This window comes from Anolis sagrei, chromosome 13 (assembly GCF_037176765.1).
Source record: "Anolis sagrei isolate rAnoSag1 chromosome 13, rAnoSag1.mat, whole genome shotgun sequence".
Taxonomy (NCBI): domain Eukaryota; kingdom Metazoa; phylum Chordata; class Lepidosauria; order Squamata; family Dactyloidae; genus Anolis; species Anolis sagrei.
In genome coordinates, this window is record NC_090033.1 from 6,115,188 (window position 1) to 6,136,566 (window position 21,379).

General features: G+C 43.7%; 1 protein-coding gene across 25 annotated transcripts in view; it reads left to right on the plus strand.

The window, feature by feature from the left end:
- KIF1B (kinesin family member 1B) overlaps positions 1-21,379 on the plus strand; it is a 136,724-nt gene that overhangs the window by 92,348 nt on the left and 22,997 nt on the right. For 9 of the 25 annotated variants that reach the window (XM_060758908.2, XM_060758911.2, XM_060758913.2 and 6 more), the window contains 13 exons: positions 495-594; positions 884-1,032; positions 2,477-2,658; positions 3,635-3,772; positions 5,710-5,958; positions 12,021-12,139; positions 13,276-13,361; positions 13,455-13,584; positions 15,071-15,233; positions 15,622-15,712; positions 17,175-17,293; positions 18,552-18,607; positions 20,631-20,831. In XM_060758908.2, the coding sequence (XP_060614891.2) occupies positions 495-594; positions 884-1,032; positions 2,477-2,658; positions 3,635-3,772; positions 5,710-5,958; positions 12,021-12,139; positions 13,276-13,361; positions 13,455-13,584; positions 15,071-15,233; positions 15,622-15,712; positions 17,175-17,293; positions 18,552-18,607; positions 20,631-20,831 (1,783 nt within the window). The remainder of the gene's footprint in view (positions 1-494; positions 595-883; positions 1,033-2,476; positions 2,659-3,634; positions 3,773-5,709; positions 5,959-12,020; positions 12,140-13,275; positions 13,362-13,454; positions 13,585-15,070; positions 15,234-15,621; positions 15,713-17,174; positions 17,294-18,551; positions 18,608-20,630; positions 20,832-21,379) is intronic. The other 16 variants (XM_060758916.2, XM_060758917.2, XM_060758921.2 and 13 more) reach the window with 3 other exon arrangements.

Sequence of the window (21,379 nt, forward strand, 5' to 3'; positions counted from 1 at the left end):
ACGGCCCTCCGAGGTCATTTACCTGGCCCTCACTCAGGGTCAACCTAAGTCTGAAATGACTTGAAAGCACACAACAACAACAACAACAACCCTATCTTATCAGCCAAAAGCAGGCCCACACTTCCCATTGAAATACGAATAAGTTTATATTTGTTAAAATTGTTCATTTTAATTATTATATTGTTTTTAAGTGTTTTTTGCACTACAAATAAGATATGAGCAGAGTGCATAGGAATTCATGTGTTGTTGTTTTTTTCTAATTATAATCCGGCCCTCCAACAATTTGAGGGACTGTGACCTGGCCCTCTGAGGACCCCGGTCTTGCACTGCTGTGGGACCTTATCTCATTCCTTGGAAAGGATTTTTCTGTGACCGCTCTGTCTCCGTTTGTCAGTCTCATCTCTGGTGTATTTTCTATGTTCCTCTGGCTGTTGACTTTCCCCCTCTCTCTGTCCTCTGTCTTTTCTACACGGTCTCTCCTCTGTCTCCTTCAGGATTATGAGAGTAAGCTCCAGGCCTTGCAGAAGCAGGTGGAGACTCGGTCTTTGGCCGCCGAGACAACAGAGGAAGAGGAGGAGGAGGAAGAGGAAGAGGGTGAGTGCCAGAAATGGAAACACACTGTTTAGGGAGGGGAAGAGGAGACAGAAATAGATCATACATTGCAAGGGCTTCTCTCCCCCTCCTTTACCTTTTCAAAACATCCCAGCCTGGGAGGAGAAGCAGAGTAGAAGCCGATAAGAAAACACTGTTTAGGGAGGGGAAGAGGAGAGAAGCACTCTGGGAAGATACCTCACTGCATTCCAGAGGAAGGATGCACAGGCGTAAGGCAAAAATAAAAATATATCACAGTCCTTAGGGGAACAAAAATCTGTTCTTCCCATAGTACCCTGGACTCAGCACGAGTACGAACTTGCCCAGTGGGCTTTCCGGAAATGGAAGTTTCATCAGTTCACCTCCTTGCGGGATCAACTGTGGGGCAATGCGGTCTATCTGAAGGAAGGCAACGCCATCAGCGTAGAGCTGAAAAAGAAGGTAAGGAGCACAGAACTGACATTTTCATCTGGGCTACCATGATAGAGTGGGTTGCTGTGTCCAGGTTGGTTCTCTGATTGAATTAGTCTGCAATGCCTTTCATGTTCCTTAATTCGTGTTTCGGCAGTTTGGTGGTCCACAGCTGCATGGTATAAGGAAGACTATACTGCAGACTGATTCAACCTGAGGGGTTAGTCATAGCAGAGCTCCTGATGAACCAACTGTTCGGCGAGTGGGCTTATTAACAAAGACCCTCCTCATAAACATATAGCAGAGTAACTTATTAGCAGCACCAATAACCAAAAGTGATAAAAATAATAAAAATATACAGACCAATGTTATGTCTTCCATAGGAGGCTTTTCTTTATAGCAAAATAATATGGTTGTACTATTTACATGGACAAAGTTTCCATAAAACAAGTACTTCCTTCTTTGTTTCCATGCTGGGCTTCTTTCTCATGCAGATAAACATGAGCACATGAACACTGAGGCCTACCTCACACTGAGGCCTTCTCACACTGAGGGCTCTCTCAGACTGACCCCTCTCTCATACTGAGGTGAACTAACGCTGAGGCTTATTAACACACTGAGGCCATCCTCTCACAGAGACCTCTCCCAGACTAAGCCAATTTTTAAACCAGTGTGTGAAACATCACTTCTGGGCACTTTGGAGATGCACATTTCCATTGGATCCAGAGCCTTTGAAAGCATAGGCCAATGCATAGTTCTTGCGTTGGGAGATTTGTGTTTCCGTAGTTGAATAACACAGCAGGCTTTACACATGATGGCCTTCGACCTGGGGCTTCTCTCACCAAAGCTTCTCACACACCAAGCCTACTCATACTGAGGCCTACCTCACACTGAGATCCTCTCACACTGAGAACTCTCTCAGACTGAGGGCTACTAAGCTACAGGCACACCTGCTTATATTGAACTGCAGCTTTTGCTGAGTCATTGCATCCATTTAACCCTTTCAGTGCTTGACTCGCATTTTTGTAATTAAAAATACCTAGTTAATTTTTAATATTTCTGACACCAACCTGGGCACAGCATATTGTTGGAAAACACCGAAATGCTGGACGACTCTAACAACCACCATGTCAGACTTCACAGAGAAGCTATTGAAATGCACAAACATGTGGGAGTCCCTAAAACATGGACCTTGATGACTTTTGGTCCTCCAGCTCCCATAATTCTTGACCATTGAACAAAATAACCAGGACTTCTGGGAGTTGGAGTCCCAAAGACATGGACCTTGATGACTTTTGAGGCATCTCCATGTTCAGAAATTTGGCTGGGGATTCTTGGAGTTGCAGTCTCAACTAGAGGGCACCAGCTTAGGAGATATTTTTTTGGACGCCTGGATACCACTTGTCTTCTTGGGCATCCATAGATGACATAATGGTTTGGATCCTGACGAAATCTATTCCTTTCCCCCCGCCAGGTACAGTTCCAGTTTGTCCTATTGACGGACACACTCTATTCCCCGCTGCCTCCGGAGCTTCTGCCACCCGAGACAGAGAAGACCCGAAATGACCGCCGTCCTTTCCCTCGGACAGTGGTGGCTGTGGAAGTCCAGGACCTGAAGAATGGAGCCACTCATTACTGGTCTCTGGAGAAGCTCAAGTACGTAGGGATCATTTGGAAAAGAAGCATCGAGATTGTATTTTATTTGAAATCCATTAATTTCTCTTTTCTTACCCTTCGTATTTTCATCCTGCTGGATGGGGTGCTCTGGGAGTTATAATTCAGAAATGTAACTTTTCTAAGTTCTAAAAAAAACTATAAAAAAGCCATATATACTTGAGTATAAGCCGAATCGAATATAAGCTGTGGCACCTAATTTTACCACAAAATACTGGGAAAACATATTAACTTCTCTCCCCCTCCTTTCCCTTTTCAAAACCTTCTACCCTGGCAGGAGAAGCAGAGCAGAAGCCGAAAAGAAAACAAACTGTTTAGGGAGGGGGAGAGGAGAGAGAAATAAATCATATATTGCAAGGGCTTCTCTCCCCCTCCTTTTCCCTTTTCAAAACCTTCCAGACTAGGAGGAGAAGCAGAGCAGAAGCCTAAAAGAAAACATGCTGTTTAGGGAGGGGAAGAGGAGACAGAAATAGATCATACATTGCAAGAGTTTCTCTCCCCCTCCTCCCAGCCTGAGAGGAGAAGCAGAGCAGAAGCCGAAAAGGAAACACACTGTTTAGGGAGGGGAAGAGAAGAGAGAAATAGATCGTATATTGCAAGCAATGGCCTCCAGGCTCCATTGCCCGGCTTGACATTGTACGCCAAGGGAGGCTTTTGCAGCTCCAAAAAAGGACTTAAAAACTCGGCTTATCTTTGATTTTATACGGTAATCACCTTTCCCTTCAGTGAGCTCAAGGCTGTCCTCCTCCCTACTTTACATTACTCTCTAAGAATTGAATTCTAACATTTGGGAGCACTGCTCTAGCATAAGCTATGTATGGGGACACCAGTTTTCAGCTCCAGATTCACAATTAAGCAATTGCAAATGTTGGACCCTTCCCACTCTCAAGAAGTGAACCCCGTTTCTTGGACTCAGGATTGACTTTTTTCGGCAACCATTTTTTTTACTGCTTTGCAGACAGAGATTGGAGTTGATGCGGGAGATGTATGACCGAGCCGGAGAAATGGCCTCCAACGCACCGGAGGAGGGCGACAGCACCATGACGGGCAGCGATCCCTTCTACGACCGTTTCCACTGGTTCAAGCTGGTTGGGAGGTAGGTGAGAACGAATGGCCTGGTTTATGGGAGTGTTGCAAGAGCACAGCTGTGATGCTCAATGGAAGAATTGGTAGGTGATCTGAATGACAGATCCATCCTTACATTTTTATGATACATGTGCCATTGTGGAGCGAAAGTGTTTTGAGTGCCTCTGGAGTGAAAGGGCGGCTTTTGGAGATTCTGGGAAAGAGAACCTCCCCTGTTTGGCCATTCCACCTCCTCCATTCATCGCGGATCTGAAGACCTGATGTTTTGCTCCATTCACAGCAAACCATTCCTGCAGCGGGGCATGAATGGTCTTGCGGGTTTTTTTGTCTCTGTGTTTTTTGTTTTCTTTTGCCGAGTCGGTGCTTGAAATGCCTTGATCCCATGAGTGCCGCTTTTCCTAAGAGAAAGAAGGAATGAGTTTACAATTAGGTTTTAATGCTGCTCTTGGTTTTTTGACAGTTGATCTACTAATCTTAGCAGAGTTCGTTATAAAATCTGGACAGAAGTTGAAAAAAAATAGAAAGATTTGTGTTTGTCTATAATTTTCTGAATATATAGAGTAGTCTTCTCTCTGAGACACATTCTAGCTTAGAACATGATTGGAGCTTGAAACATGATACTACTATTACTGTTGTTGCTGCTGCTACTGTTGTATTTCTTCAATTGTGAGATGCACTTCCCCGCTATATAAACATCTCTAAAAACAGGGTGCTTCTTAGAAGCCCAGGGGATCCTCGTTTGGGAGATGGTAGCGGGGTATAAATAAAGATTATTATTGTTGTTGTTGTTGTTATGTATACCTTCAGGTAGAAACTAAAAAGCACTGGAAGGTGTTGTAATGAGCCTATTGCAATGATCTACAATAGTGGTTCCCAACCTTTTTTTGAGCAGGGACCACTTTGACCAGGGACCACTCTCCAACATTAATACCAAAAGGGTTATGAATCAATTTTTGGTTAACTCTAGATTTGGTTTGGTTATTTGGGGTGCTGGTTCAGAAAACTGCAGTGGAGAGACCACATCAGCTCTAGTTTCTGATGCGGAGCACATGCCATCCAATAGTTCCCAACCTTGTTTTGACCAGGGACCACTCTCCAACATTAGTACCAAAAGAGTTACGAATTGGTTTTTGGTCAACTTTATATTCAGATTGGTTATTTGGGGTGCTGAATCAAAAAATTGCATTGGACAGACCACATCAGCTGATGCAGAAAATTGTATTGGATAGTCTACATCAGCTGATTCAGAAAATTGCATTAGATAGACCACATCAGCTGATTCAGAAAATTGCATTGGATAGATCACATCAGCTGATTCAGAAAATTGCTTTGGATAGATCACATCAGCTGATTCAGAAATTTGCATTGGATAGACCGCATCACCTGATTCAAAACATTGCATTGGATAGACTGCATCAGCTGATTCAGAAAATCACATCAGCTCTAGTTTCGGATACAGAACATATGCTATCCAATAGTCATCATCTACTCACTTACAGAAAACCATATTTCATAATCTAGAGCTGATGTGGTCGTAGTAATCTTTTGTGTGTATTCAGCCTCTCCCCTTCGGACATCCCCGTTGCCTCAACACCATGAGAGGGTATTGTGAGACCAGTTGCTCTCAGTGTCATGTGGTTTGGAGGCAACGCTGCAGTAATGGTGAGGCCGAGAACCATATTTTCGTTCTTGCGGACTACTGGTGGTCCACAGACCACAGGTTGGGAACCACTGATCTACAAAGAACAATGCACGTCAGCATAGGAAAGCCCCGTGTGTCGTGTAGTATGCTTCCCTGCTTCTCTCTGAAGGGTTTCTCTTCCCAGTGCCTCCCAATTCCTTTTGCTTGGGCTTAGTTTGTCCCGCGAAGCCTGTCCTTTCTTTCTGTCTCTCTCCTCCCTTGCCGCCTTAACCAAACCTGTTCCGTTCACCGATGTATATACCCAGCTCCCCCATTTTCCACGGCTGCGTGAATGAGCGCCTGGCGGACCGCACGCCCTCCCCCACCTTCTCCACGGCCGACTCCGACATCACCGAACTGGCCGACGAGCAGCAGGACGAGATGGAGGACTTTGACGACGAGGCCTTTGTGGACGACACGGGCTCCGACGCCGGCACCGAGGAGGGGTCGGACCTCTTCAACGATGGGCACGACCCGTTTTACGACCGGTCCCCTTGGTTCATTTTAGTGGGAAGGTTGGTGAGGTTAACTCTAAGCAAGGGCCGGCGGGCTGGCTAGCTCTGAGATATTTTGGCCTACGACTCCCAGCATATCCAGTGGTTAGGGATTGTAGGTATTGCAGTCTGAATTTGCTGGAGGGCCAAAGATTTCCCTCGCCAGTGGGTGACTTCTGGACACACATATCTGCCTCATTGTAAGGCATTTCTCTATGTTCTGTGCTTCTTCAATTACAGTGTTTCCTCACTACTTCGCGGTTCGCTTTTAGCGGACTCGCTTTTTCGCGGGTTTTTGCCTCCCTGTTCATGAAATGCAATATTTATTTCTTTATTTACGACATTATATGCAGCCTTTCTCACCCCGAAGGGGACTCAGAGCGGGGCCAACCGCCAAAGTTTATCAAATCTATCTAGGAGGTTCCAAAGCTGTCTGCTCAGGCACAGAATTTACCAGATGTGCGATTCACAGTTGACCACGATGGGAAAGCCGCCTTTCTCACCCCGAAGGGGACTCAGAGCAGCTTACAAGTTATATGTAAATACAATATATTATATTATTAGCACAACATTAATAACATACATTCCCATATTGTACTACACCAGTATACTGTAATATTATTAGTAATATTACATATATAATATAATTATATTGTATTATTATTAATATTATATTGTATTACATTATAATATTATCAATATTATATGTGTATACAATATATTATATTATTAGCACAGCACAATATTAGTATTATGTATTACTATATTGTACTATGCACTATACTGTAATATTATTAGTAATATTACATGTAATATAAAATATAATTATTGTATTGTTATCAGTATTGTATTACATTATAATATTATTAACAATATTTTATGTGTATACAATATACTATATTATTAGCACAGAACAATATTAGTATTATGTGTTACTATATTGTATTATGCCACTATACTGTAATGTTATTAGTAATATTACATGTAATATAAAATATAATTATTGTATTATTATTAGCATTATATTGTATTACATTATAATATTATTATCAATATTATATGTGTATATAATATATTATTAGCACAGCACATCAGTAATATATTAATACTATAATATATTATATATACATATAATATTGATAATAATATTATATTAGCCCAGCACATCAGTAATATATTAATACTATAATATATTATATACATATAGCGTCCCTACTTTGCGGATTTTCACTTTTCGTGGTGGTCCTGGAACGTAACACCCGCGATAAATGAGGGAACACTGTATGCGCAAGAGCATAGAAAGATGAAATTTAATATTTTAGGCCTTTATTACTTCTAAAAAGCCATGTTTCTAGTCCACGTGGCTCTTGGGTATGGGAAATACTTTGTGAAAGACGTCAGAAGTGCCCACATAATTTATGGCAGTCCATTATTACCGTACTGGTACTTCTTGTGCTTCCTTCTTGTTTCCAGCAGAAATGACATAAATTATTCAAGTTGTTCCAATTCCAGCATCAACTAAATTTTAGTAATTTATTTGTGCCATTCCGGTATAAAATGTACTTGCCCTGGGTAGAGAGGCTTGCAGTAAATCTGCCTTAGGAGCAGTATAAATTAATGCTTCCCGAAGGACATATATAAATTTAAATGAACTTAATTCCTCCACGTTGCTTCTGTTGGCAGAATGGATGGGTCTCATAGGTTCAGAAGAAGATATTTTACTGATTCTACACAGTCAGTACGGCAAAGCATTTTTGCTACACTTATTTTACAGTCTAAACCAGGTATGGGCAAACCCAGGCCCACGGGCCAGATGTGGCCCCTTAGGCTCTTTTCGCTGGCCCTCCTCTCTCTCACCATGCTATCCATCTTTCCTTTCTTCCTTCCTTCCCTCCCTCCCTTATCTCACTCTTTGTCCTTCTTTCCACCCTTTCATCCTTCCTCCCTTTCCTCTTTCCTCCCTCCTTCCCTCTTTCTCCTTCCTTCCTTCCTTCCTTCCTTATTTCCCTTTTGTCTTTACTTCCTTCTCTCTTTTTTTCCCTCCTCTCCCTTTTTCCCTCTCTCCCTCTTTCTCCTTCCATCCTTCCTTCCCTTCCACTCTTTCGTCCCTCTTTCTACTTCCTTCCTTCCCTCATGTCTTTCCTTTCTCTCTCCTTCCCTTCATCCCTCCCTCTCTTACCTCACTCTTTGTCCCTTCCTCTACTTCCTTCTACTCTTCCTTCCTTCCTTCCTTCCTTCCTCTTCTCTCTCTTTCCTTTTTCCTTGTCTTCCACTCTTTTGTCCTTCCTTCCCTTTTCTTTCATTTTCTTTCCTTTCTTTTCTCTTTCCTTCCTATCTCAATCCCTTCGTCCTTCCCTCTTTCTCCTTCCATTCTTCCCTTCCACCCTTTCGTCCTTCCTTCCTTTTCTTTTGCCTTTCTCTTTCCCTTCCTCCCTCCCTCCCTTCCTCCCTCCCTTCCATCCTTCCCGTCCAGCCATTTGTCCCTTCCATCCCTCTTCTCCTTCCATCCTTTCCTTCTGCCCTTTCTTCCTTCTCTCTTTCCTTCCTCCTTCCTTTCCTTCCTTCCATCGTTCCCTTCCACCCTTTCATCCTTCTTTCCCTTTTGTCTTTCCTTCCTTCTCTCTTTCCTCCCCTTCCTTTCATCCTTCCCTTCCACCCTTTCATCCTTCCTTGCCTTTTTTCCTTCGTTCCTTTTCTCTTTCCTTCTTCCTTCAATCCTTCTCTTCCACCCACTCTTCCTTCCTTCCTTCCTTCTCTCTATTCCTTCCCTTCCTTCCTTCCATCACCAGGAAGCCAGTCCTCTCAGCAGGAAGTTCTAGCATGCAGCCCCAAAGTTAGAATGTTTGCCCATGTCTGGTCTAAACTATGATTGAGTTCCAAAATGTCAACGCCAACGGTTAACTGAGAGTTGCTTTCACAACATTGCGAAAGTCATAAATTGGAATGGCACTTCCCAAAAAAGGAAAGTCACAAAAAGTCCCAAATTTTGGGCAAAGGCAGTGAAGTGGAGATGGCCAACCAGGGGCCCTTTCACCCTACAGAATTATAGCACTGAGTCTGCCATGGCTATATTTTGTGACTCCTGGGATGTGTAGTTTGGGGAGGTATTTAAAATTCTGGAAGTCTGCAAACTTGGGCATTCCCTAGCGAAATGGTTCTGCTATAACTACATAGGACTCTAAGTGAGGAAGAAGAGAACCAGAACCAGGAGGGGAGGCGGAGAATGGGAATTGGGCAGCACCTCTTCCCCTTTGGAAAGCCCGGCCCCTGATGTTGCGTTTATCTCAAGGACACCAAAGAAGCCGCCATGATCATTTTCCTGAGTTCTGTTTTTCATTGCGTTCCAACATTAAAGTTTTATTTCTGTCTTTGGTTTATCTCTTTTTGTGGACGTTCACCTCACCAATCTTTCTGCTAATATAGCTTCCCCCTCCCTTTTTCAGTCTGCTGTTGTCTTGCCTGAGGAATACCCAGGTCCTTACTCCTTCCATGACGCTTAGCTCATTGGCAAAATAATTCCTTCTTCTGCTTTGGAATTCAGTGTTATCTTAGACCCAGGGAAAGGCAAAAAGTGGCCATCTCGACCCCTGCTTCATAAACTGGGGGTCCTGACCCCAAATGGGGTCCCCTTGGTGCAATGTTGGGCTCCCAAAACATTTGGCAGGAGTTTTTTTGACCCGGAACCACTTTCCAACATTAGTATCAAAAGTGTTACGAATCTGTTTTTGATCAAGGTTAGATTCGGATGGCTTATTTGGGGTGCTGATTCAGAAAATTGCATTAGATAGACAACATCAGCTGATTCAGAAAATTGCATTGGCTAGACGACATCAGTTGATTTAGAAAATTGCATTGGGTAGACCACATCAGCTCATTCAGAAAATTGCATTGGCTAGACCACATCAGCTAATTCAGGAAATTGCATTGGATAGACTACATCAGCTGATTCAAAAAATTGGAGAGACCACATCAGCCGATTCAGAAAATTGCATTCAGATTTTCTGAATGCCACCTAGTGGCTGTTTTAGGTGTTTACACATGCAGTGTTTACAGTGGACTCTGCAGAAAACATATTGTCGGAGGTTTTAATGGTTTGCTGTGAGTTTTCCGAGCTATCTGGTCATGTTCCCAGAAGCATTCTCTCCTGATGTTTCGCCCACATCTATGTCTTGCGTCCTTAGAGTTTGTGAGGTCTGTTGGAAACTAGACAAGTGGGTTTTATATACCTGTTGAATGTTCAAGAGTGGGAGAAAGAACTCTTGTCTATGTTGCTGTGAGTTTTCCGGGCTGTCTGGCATTATACTTTTAAGCATAATAGCACTTAAACTGGATTGTGCTCAGGATCTCAAAGTGTTTGGAAGCACTTCCCTGAAGTTGTAAGATTTTCCGTATCCGGAGACAGATTTTCTGCATCCAGAGGCAGATTTTCTGTATCCGGAGGCAGATTTTCCATATCCGGAGGCAGGTTTTCCGTATCCGGAGGCAGGTTTTCCGTATCCGGAGGCAGGTTTTCCAAAGTTAGTGGCGAAGAGTTCAGGCGAGGTGTTGATTTCCAGTCCCGTTTGATTGTTTTCCATATTTATCCTTCTTTCCTTTTTAATCCAGAATCACCGACAACACGTTGTTTTTCCTCCCAGTCCAATCTGTTTCGCTCCCTGTTCTGAGCAGACTGAAAAAAGTAGATCCCCGTCGCTGTATTTGAGAACTGATTTGCATCCGTTTATGTTCATGTTTTCATTTTGTGTTTGCTGCTAACGCTTTCTTAATTTATATTTTTGCACCGCTGTTTTGTCAACATTTGTGTTAATGCACATTTAATAACGTCAGCTTGTGTTTTGCATCACTCACCTCCTCTTCATTTCAGGAAACATCCATCTAATGGGGCGAGGGGGGAATCAACCTTTGTAGTTCACCGTGTATTACAAATTACTCGTCCGTATTTTCTGAGCAGGCATGTCCGCACATGGATAGGTTTCGTCCTTTGTGACACTCCTTCTGTCAGTCCTGGGAAAAAATAATGACCAGAGATGGAACTGTGTGCATAGTTAATAATTACTGAAATAATAATAATAATAATAATAATAATGAAAGCCTTTGACAACCCATTAATTAGTAGTTTTCTCTCTTGCTGCTTGCAAATCAGTTCTGTACAACTTGGTCTTCCGTGTACCTTCAAAACCCTCACTGATTGACTTTGCAAACTTCATGGCTACTCAATGCCATTCAAGCTTGCTCATTGCAAGTGTGACCCTAACACCTTCAAACAGAGGGTGCCTCCAGGCAACAAAGGCCAGGCTACTTCTATGCAGATACCCTCACTGATTGACTTTGCAAACTTCATGGCTACTCAATGCCATTCAAGCTTGCTCATTGCAAGTGTCACCCTAACACCTCCCAAACAGAGGGTGCCTCCAGGCAACAGGGGCCAAGCTACTTCTATGCAGATACCCTCACCGATTGACTTTGCAAACTTCATGGCTACTCAATGCCATTCAAGCTTGCTCATTACAAGTGTGAATGGTGCTATTAACACCTCCCAAACAGAGGGTGCCTCCAGGCAACAGAAGCCAGGCTACCTCTATGCAGATATGCTCACTGATTGACTTCAAACTTGATGCCTGCTCAGTGCTATTCAAGCTTGAAATAAACATGTCACATCATGTTGAATACATGTGAGCGCATAAACGCCTAAGGAATACAGACCAGGTTCTCAACTTGGGCAACATGAAGCAATACGGACTACCTTCGAAAGCGCCTGCTCAGAATATATTGGGAAGCAGAACTAAGACAATCCTTAACACTCATTGAGGCATTTCTACATGGCCTTGTTAGAGATGCGCCCAACCAAAACGTCACTAGCTGTGTTCCATTTCAGAAAACCACCTTGGATAAACCAACATCATGAGTGCTGAGCTCGTTTCTGTTGAGGTTTGATGCTCTACCGCAAATCTTAGCTGCAGCTTGAACACGCAGTGCTGTTCTTTGCGAGGCGGTCGACCTCAAAGTATTTAGGGAGCCAGTTGAAAGTGTGATGTTTGTACTTGGTTATAATCTCGTCCTCTACTTTTTACTCCCTCCGCCAGGGCATTTGTGTACCTGAGCAACCTCCTTTATCCCGTGCCGCTCATCCACCGAGTGGCTGTGGTCAGCGAGAAAGGAGAAGTGCGTGGATTTCTCCGCGTGGCCGTCCAAGCGATTGCCGGTAAGATCACAACGCTTCCTCCAGGTTTGAGATACGTTTCAGTCTTCCAGGGGTGTCAGACTCATTTTCAAGGGGTCGTTGAATCCATGGAGATGAAGAGAGAGGGACAACTATTATTATTTTATTTTTATTTATTTAATTGTTATCATTTTTTATTTTTTGTTTATTATTATTATTTTTATTATTATTATTTTTATTATTATTATTATTATTTTGGGGTTGCTGTGAGTTTCCTAGGCTGCCTGGCCATGTTCCAGCAGCATTCTCTCCTGACCATTCGTCCACATCTATGTTCGGCATCCTCCGAGGTTGAGGGTTCTGTTGGAAACTAAACTAGGCAAGCGAGGCTTGCATATCTGTGGAATCAGAGCAAGCTAATACCTCCAACAAAGGATTCCCCCAGGCAGAAACCAGCCAGGCTTTGAAGCTGCAAGATCATTTAATGCTAATCAAGTTGCCCAATTGCAGCATTCACAGTCATCTCAAACAGACAAGAGATCTATGTGTTGTTAAAGGCTTTTGTGGCCGGAATGACTGGGTGGCTGTGAATTTTCGGGGCTGTATGGCCATCTTCCAGAAACATTCTCTCCTGACGTTTTGTTCACATCTATGGCAGGCATCCTCAGAGGTTGAGAGGTCTGTTGAAAACTGGAATCAGGGCAAGCTAATACCTCCCAACAAAGGATTCCCCCAGGCAGGAAGCATCCAGGCTTTGAAGCTGCAAGGCCATTCAGTTCTAATCAAGGTGGCCAATTGCAATATTCACACTCATCTCAAACAGACAAGGGTTCTATGTATTGTCAAAGGCTTTTATGAGTTGCTGTGAGTTTTCTGGACTGTATGGTCATATTCTAGAAGCATTCTCTCCTGACGTTTTGCTCCCATCTATGGCAGACCACCTCAGAGGTTGTGAGGTCTGTTGGAAACTAAGCAAGTGGGGTTTATATACCTATGGAATAATGTCCAAGTTGGGAGATATACCTCACAAGACCAGTCAGGGTCATTCACTGCGTCTGAACCATCATCAAGCATGAATTTAACCCTTTATTACAGGGTTAAATTCCGTTGGTTCGAGGCCCAGTTGTTCCTTTGAGTGCTTTCTCTCATTCATTTGCTCATTTTCTTTTAAATTGAAGCTGACGAGGAAGCCCCTGACTATGGATCTGGCGTCCGGCAGTCTGGCACGGCTAAGATCTCTTTCGACAACGAGTATTTTAATAAGGTAACTTTGACTCAATGTTCAACATGTACCTGCTAGTTCCTGCCATAGGAAAAGAACAGGAAACTCAACTCACAGATCCTTTCTTTATTTTAGAGTAACTTCTCCTCTGTTGCGATGACCCGTTCTGGATTGTCATTGGAGGAACTGAGAATTGTGGAAGGACAGGGCCAGAGTTCAGAGGTCATCACGCCTCCTGAAGAAATCAATCCGATGACTGACTTGGGTATGTAAACAATATGAACGTTGCACTCCAGGCCTGGAAACACCTATGACCACCGCAGCATACAAGAGTCCAGGAATATAAGCAAAAATCTAATACACAAATCTAGAGCTTGGCAAAAACTTGGTACATGAAACTAATAACACTTGAAAATAAAACCATGATTAAATTCCAACATTGACCCGACTGAGGCAGCTTTTTCCCAGGCTTTTCCAGATCCCAAAACTGAAAGGAAAGCATTTCTGTTGACCTTACCAGATAAAGGTTTCTTATCTCTCTTTTCCTGTAAACCAACTGATTGTCTAAGCCTCTGAAGGCTCTGTCTCTGTTTACAAGAGCTTTGCTTTCTATCTATGCTCATGAACTTGACTCTCATTAACTTGACTCTCATTAACAAATCATCTTCAGACAGTTATTCTGAGAAAAGCTGTGAAGGGCCTCTCCCAGGAATGTGGCCTTGTGAATCTTCCTGAGACAGCTCGGGCCTCTTGTCTGAGCTTAACTCAGGCCCAAGCAAACCCTCATCCCATTTGCTAACAGACCCAGGCCCACCACCAGGAACATCATCCTCATTCCCATCATGAACATCAGACACAATCACAGGCTGAACAGGCTGACATACAATAATCAGGTGTTCCTGTAGCTTAGTAGACCTCTGTGTTAGTTTGCCTCAGTAGGAGAAATGTCTCAGTCTGTGAGAAGGCCTCGCAGTGTGAGATAGGCCTTAGTCTGTGAGAAGGCCTCACGGTGTGAGGTAGGCCTTAAGTCTGTGAGAAGACCTCACAGTGTGAGGTAGGCCTTAGTCTGTGAGAAAGCCTCACAGTGTGAAGTAGGCCTTAGTCTGTGAGAAGGCCTCACCGTGTGAGGTAGGCCTTAGTCTGTGAGAAAGCCTCACAGTGTGAAGTAGGCCTTAGTCTGTGAGAAGGCCTCACCGTGTGAGGTAGGCCGTAGTCTGTGAGAAAGCCTCACAGTGTGAAGTAGGCCTTAGTCTGCGAGAAGACCTCACAGTGTGAGGTAGGCCTTAGTCTGTGAGAAAGCCTCACAGTGTGAAGTAGGCCTTAGTCTGTGAGAAGGCCTCACCGTGTGAGGTAGGCCGTAGTCTGTGAGAAGACCTTACAGTGAGAGAAGCCTTATGTGAGAAAGCTCCAGTGTGAAGGCTGCTGTTTCACTGGCAGGTGAAAAGGCTCTTAGAAAAGGAAAAGGAAAGCTTGGTGTTGAGCTAGACAGAAGTAGTGGTGAGTAGGCTGAAGCCTTTTAGGGTCAGTGGGCCAAAGCTAGTGTCGCCCTGAGGAGAGTGAGGTAAACCTCAGTGTGAGAGGAACCTTATGTGAGAAAGCTTCAGTATGAAGGCTGTTGTTAGGAGAAAGATCTCTTAGAAAAGGAAAAGGGAATTTTGGTGTTGAGCTAGACAGAAATAACGGTCTAGAAAGCAGTCTAAAGGTGCCCTATCGTCATGGAACAATTCTATTTCCGGCTTTCTTTATCGCAGACCTCAAGTCTGGCACCTTGATGGATGGCAAGACGGCCCTAGAAGGCTTCACTGAAGAGGTTGGCGACCACCTGAAGCTGGGCAGCGTCTTCACGTTCCGTGTGACAGTGCTCCAAGCCAGTGGGATCCTCCCGGAATATGCAGACATCTTTTGCCAGTTCAAGTATGTAACTGCAATGAGACTTTACATCAATCTGGTGCTGCTTTGAAAGATCAAATCACATTAGGTTGTTGCTGAGATCTCAAAATATTCTTTAGGTTTCCTTAGGTTCAAAATTGCTGAGATCTCAAAATATTGTTTAGGTCCCTTAGGTTCCTTAGGTTCAAAATTGCTGAAATCTCAAAATATTATTTCGGTTCCTTAGGTTCGAAATTGCTGAGATCTCGAAATATTGTTTCGGTTCCTTTGGTTTGAAATTGCCATAATTATTAGACCCTCGGCTAGAATTGCTTGCGATCCTACATAGGTGTCACCAGATCCATTACACAAAAATACTGATCCAAAGAGAGAAAGGTTTCTGATGGGGATTTCTTTTCCTTGGTTGCCTTAGCTTTCTGCACAGACACGATGAAGCATTCTCAACCGAACCCCTCAAAAACAACGGCCGTGGGACGCCTCTGGGTTTCTATCATGTCCAGAATGTAAGTGAATGCTGCCTGCTTTGGGGAAACTTCGGAATTCAGTGCGATGGGATATAGTGCTATCTTAGACCCAGGGAAGGGCAAAAAGAGACCATCTAGATCACTCCTTCTTAAACTGGGGGCCCTGGTGGGGTCCTCTTGGTACGATGTTAGGCAGTGAAAGTTTTCTGAATGCCACCTAGTGGCTATTTTAGGTGTTTACACATGCAGTGTTTACAGTGGAATCTGTAAAAAATATGTTGTCAAAGGCTTTCATGGCCAGAATCACTGGGTTGCTGTGAGTTTTCCGGGCTGTCTGGCTATGTTATGGCAGCATTCTCTCCTGACATTTCACCCACATCTATGGCAGGCATCCTCAGAGGTTGTGAGATCTGTTGGAAACTAGGAAAATGGGGTTTATATATCTGTGGAATGATGTCCAACTGCTGCTCTGGGCCAGAGTGAAGAGAGAGGGGGCCAGGGGACAACTATGCTAATAATATAATATAATATAATATAATATAATATAATGTATTGTATATACATATAATATTTATAACATTATAATACAATATAATACTAATAATATATTATAATTAAATATTTTATATTACTAATAATATTACGATATAACAGTATAGTACAATATAGTAATATATAATGCTGATATTGTATTATGCTAATAATATAATGTATTGTATGTATATATATCTTATAAGCCGCTCTGAGTCCCCTTCGGGGTGAGAAGGGTGGCATATAAATGTCGCAAATAAATAAATAAATAAATAAATAAAATGTCCAGGGTGGGAGAAAGAACCCTTATGTGTTTGAGGCAAGTGCAAATGTTCCAATTGATCACCTTGATTAGCATTAAAGAACCTTGCAGCTTCAAGGCCTGGTTGCTTCCTGCCTGGGGGAAATCCTTTGTTGGGAGGTGTTAGCTGGCCCTGATTGTTTCCTGTCTGGAATTCCCCTGTTTTTTGAGTGTTGCTCTTTATTTACTGTTCTGATTTTAGAGTTTTTAAATACTGGGAGCCAGATTCTAAAATCAGGACAGTAAGTAAAGAGCAACACTCAAAGAACAGGGGAACTCCAGACAAGAAACAATCAGGGCCAGCTCATCACCCCCTAACAAAGGATTCCCCCAGGCAGGAAGCAACTAAGCCTTGAAGCTGCAAGGCCAGTCAATGCTAATCAAGGTGATCAATTGCAACATCCGTACTTGCCTCAGACAGGCAAGAGTTATTTCTCCCACCATGGATTTTTCATATATATATATATATATTATATGCCTGACCTAACTAGTTTCCAACAAACCTCACAACCTCTGGGGATTCCTGCCATAGATGTGGGTGAAACATCAGGAGAGAATGCTTCTGGAACATGCCCAGACAGCCCGGAAAACTCACAGCAACCCAGTGTTGCAGATTGTTTTCTCAGGCCAAGTGACGTAATCTCGCTTCCCCCCCCCCCCCCCCATTAGATTTCTGTGGAAGTGACAGAATCCTTCGTGGAATACATCAAGACGAAGCCTATCGTGTTTGAAGTCTTTGGGCACTATCAGCAACATCCGCTCCACCTTCAGGGGCAGGATCTCAACAGGTACCTGAGTAGGGTGTCCTTTGAGTCACACAGAAGTGAAATAATACCACATATCACTCAAATGATTCTTAAAGGGATGATGGGACGTGTTTACAGAACGTAAGAGTGGCCATGTTGAATCCAACAAAAGGCCAATATTCTTTTTAAATTTTATTTATTTCCAATATTTATACCCTGCCCTTCTCCCCCCCCCCCCAAAGGGGGACTCAGGGCGGCCCGAATGTTTTGATATTTTACCCTCCTTGTGGGAGGCTTCTCTCATGTCCCCGCATGGGGAGCTGGAGCTGACAGAGGGAGCTCATCCGCTCTCTCCCCGAATTTGAACCTGCGACCAGTCGCTCTTCAGTCCTGCCGGCACAAGGGTTTAACCCATTGTGGCACCAGGGGCACCATTAATTCCTGGATTAAAATACTATTTTTCTATTCCTACCTCAACCAGGGTTTTATTATTCCCCATCGTGGTCTCTGTGAATCGCACATATGGTATTTCCTGCGCCTGCGCAGACAGTTCGGACCTCGTCCATTTGGCCTGCCTTTTGTGTTCAATTTTATATATGTCAATCTCCTTTGTTTATTTTATTTTGCTATTTTATGTATTTTATTCTGATGTAATTTTTGCTGCCTGTATTTTGCATTTTATTTTGCTGTATTGTGTCTTCGAGCTTGGCCTCATGTTAGCTGCCCTGAGGCCCCTTTAGGGAGATGGTGGCGGGGTAATAATAATAATAATAATAATAATAATAATAATAATAAATCACACAGTCCTAGAACGCTTGGGAAGTGTTCGACTTGTGATTTTGAGATACGAAATCCAGCATATAGATCTCGTTTGCTGTGACATACTGTGCTTTTGTGTCAATAATAATAATAATAATAATAATCTTTATTTATACCCTGCCACCAGCTCCCCAAGGGGACTCGGGGCGGCTAACATGAGACCCAGTCCAAAGATACAATACAGCAAAATAAAGTGCAAAATACAACAACAAAAACTACATCACAATAAAGTACATACAGTGGCAAAATGAAATAAACAAAGCAAAATAGCATAATAGAAAATCGAACACAATGGGCAGGCCAAATGGACAAGATAAAATGATAAAACCTTGGATGAGGTAGGAGTAGAAAAAGTGTATTTGAGAGGAGCCAAAAATATTCTAATTATTATTTCATTTGTGTTGTACGTCTGTTAAAACGCATGGTGAGATGGCTGGGAGTTGCCATCTCACCAGTGGAATCACTCCTTTTCCCTCCTCAGCCCTCCGCAGCCTTCCCGGCGATACTTCCCTCCTCCCATGCCGCTCTCCAAGCCAGGTAGGAACATCTTTTCTCCCCGTTACCAAAATGGAAAAGAGAAGAGAAACTATGCAACTGTTTTCCTAAGATTGCCTTCTCAGCTTAGTATGAAAGGAAGAAGGTCCCGCTCTGCAGAAGGCTTTTAGTAGCCATCCTGGTCACAGGAGCACAAGCCACTCAGAGATGAGATAGACAGTTTTGTGTGGTTGGTTCTAAGATAGTGTTGCACTCCAGGACAGGAAAAGCCCTCTGACTTTAAACACCACACCGTTGAATAGGAAAACAATCCTTTTATTTAAGATAATTAAAAAGCAGCAAAGTAGAAAGCACTTCAAAAAATAGGTAAATCCAATTAGGTAAGAAGATAAGCAGGAACAAAATAATCCAGGGTAAAGTTCAGCAAAGTCCTTAAAAACAATAAAATCCAGAAAACTAGGAAACATTAATTCAAGGCATGAGTATGCAATCATAAAATCCAAGAATCAAAACCATGAAATAACAAGTACTTAAGCATGAATCTTCCAAGCAAGGTTTCCATGGAACAAGGACGGGAATTTAACTTGATTCCAAACGATGCTTCATCTAGCTACATTTCCCGTACTTGGAACTTTTATCCCTTCGTTAAGCTATCCCAAGCACTCAGAGATTGGTTTCACTTTAGTTCAGAATCCCTTATCTTTTTCTGTCGGAGTCTGGCAGAACACCAAAGCCACTGTTCGGCTTGTCTGTTTTGACTAATCTCCTCCAGTCTATCTACAGGGTGAGGCAGCATAACTTCCTTTTTTCAAAACTTAATAAAACCCATTGTATGAATCAGAAATTTTTATTTAAATTTTTATAATGTAGGTGCATACCTAAAGTTTTGTTTTACGTAGTTTTGAAAACCAAATTACGTAGGTGATGTCCCCCATTCTCCATATACTGAGTAAACCAATTTCTGGTGTTTGTCATAACTCTTGCCAGCATAGCAGGCATTATGTTGGCAATTTCTTCCTGGATGTTGGTCTTCAAATCTTGTAGGGTCCTTGGACGGTTCACATAAACACAGGATTTCAAAAAACCCCATAGAAAAAAATCACAAGGGGCCAAATCTGGAGAGTGGGCTGGCCACTCCAAATCCGCTCGAAAAGTAGGCCTCAATGGCAAAAGCATGCTCCTCACTGTTCAAACACATGATGGCGACTGAACTGTGTCAGGACAAAACTTTATACTCCCGCCTCTCGAACGAGACCACTACGTCTTCAACCGACTGAATGGTGCGCATTTAAAAAAAGGAAGTTATGCTGCCTCACCCTGTATTTGCTCATTAATTTCTGCAGCTGGGCCAGGTGTCGAGTTGTTTTCAAGTCCCAAATGCTGGGAACTCTCTGGTAGTACACCAGCATCCCCACACCCTTCAGGGACATTCTCATGGGAAACTACACTTTGAACAGTGTCCTGTTCCTGGTCCTTCTTCATCAATATCATTGACCAAACCTTTGCCATCTTGAAACTCATTGACATCACTCCCCACATCCAAAGCACCCCGATCCTGAAACAAGTAGTGCTTCTCAACCTGTGGGTCCCCAGGTGTTTTGGCCTACCGGATGTTGGGATTTCTGTGAGTTGAAGGCCAAAACATCTGGGGACCCACAGGGTGAGAACTAGTCTTCTAGGGCTTGGCAGCATCTCCCTGCATCCCCAGAGTCGAAAACTGCTTTAGAAAAAGTTGCTTTGTGAGGCTGCAGCTGTCCTGATTGTTGTAAACGATTTGTCCTGCTTCTCAGGGAGCTCTGTCCGACTTCCACGTAAACCGTGTCGTTCCATTTCCAGTTAACACTCATGACACCCCTCCCCAAAGCTTGCTGCAACAGTCCCTGGATTTTCTTTTGTCTCATTTCAGCATGATGAACTCTTGTTTCTTTCCCTCCTCTTTTCTCCCGCCTCCTCTTCCTCGGTTGGTCCCCTCCCCGGACGCCCCTCCGTGCCTTGCCATCCATCGCCCGCTTGCCTCACACTCCCCTCCTCTCTCCCCCCTTGTCCTTCCGCTCCCTTTCTCCAGACCATGAGAGAAAAATTGAGTTGATCAGGTATCTCATGTCTGGCTATGTAAACGTGCATGTCTTGGACACCTTCTCGGAGCACGCCAACGTGCTGGCCTCCTCGGCCGTGGCAGCCTTCCAGGACGGGGCCGACCAGCTGCCTCCATTCCTCTTTCTTCCAATCCCCAGCTGCCAGACCGAGCGGTTCCCCAAGCGAGATGGTTAGTAGCCACCGTCCGTCTGTCGTAGATGTAGGAACAACCCCCGCCACCCTTTCCTAGAGCTTGGCCCTGGCCCCGCCTGGTCAGGTGATCATGTCTTGGCTTAGTCAACAAGGAATGGGGTCATATTGCAGGAAAGGAGATTCCACCTGAGCATTGGGAAGGACTTAGCGTAACAGCTGCTCAAGAGTCAAACTCTCTGCCTCGTAGTCTAGTGGAGGCCCCCACAGGCTGGATGGCCATCGGTTGGGAGTGTTTGAATGGTGCCCTCCTGGCACAAGAGACACATGAGACTGGATGGCCCTTGGGGTCTCTTCCAATTCTATGATTCCATGAACATCACAGCCCAACAACAAAAAAATCTCAGTATCATGCTCAATAACGAAGAACGACAGAAGAAGAGTGGAAGGGAAGGATGGAAGGGGAGGAAGGGAAGGAGGAAGGAATTACAAAAGGGAAGGAAGGAAAGACGAAAGGGTGGAATGGAAGGAAGGGAAGGAGGGAGGAAGGAAAGAGGGATGGGAGGAAAGAAGGACGATAGGGTGGAG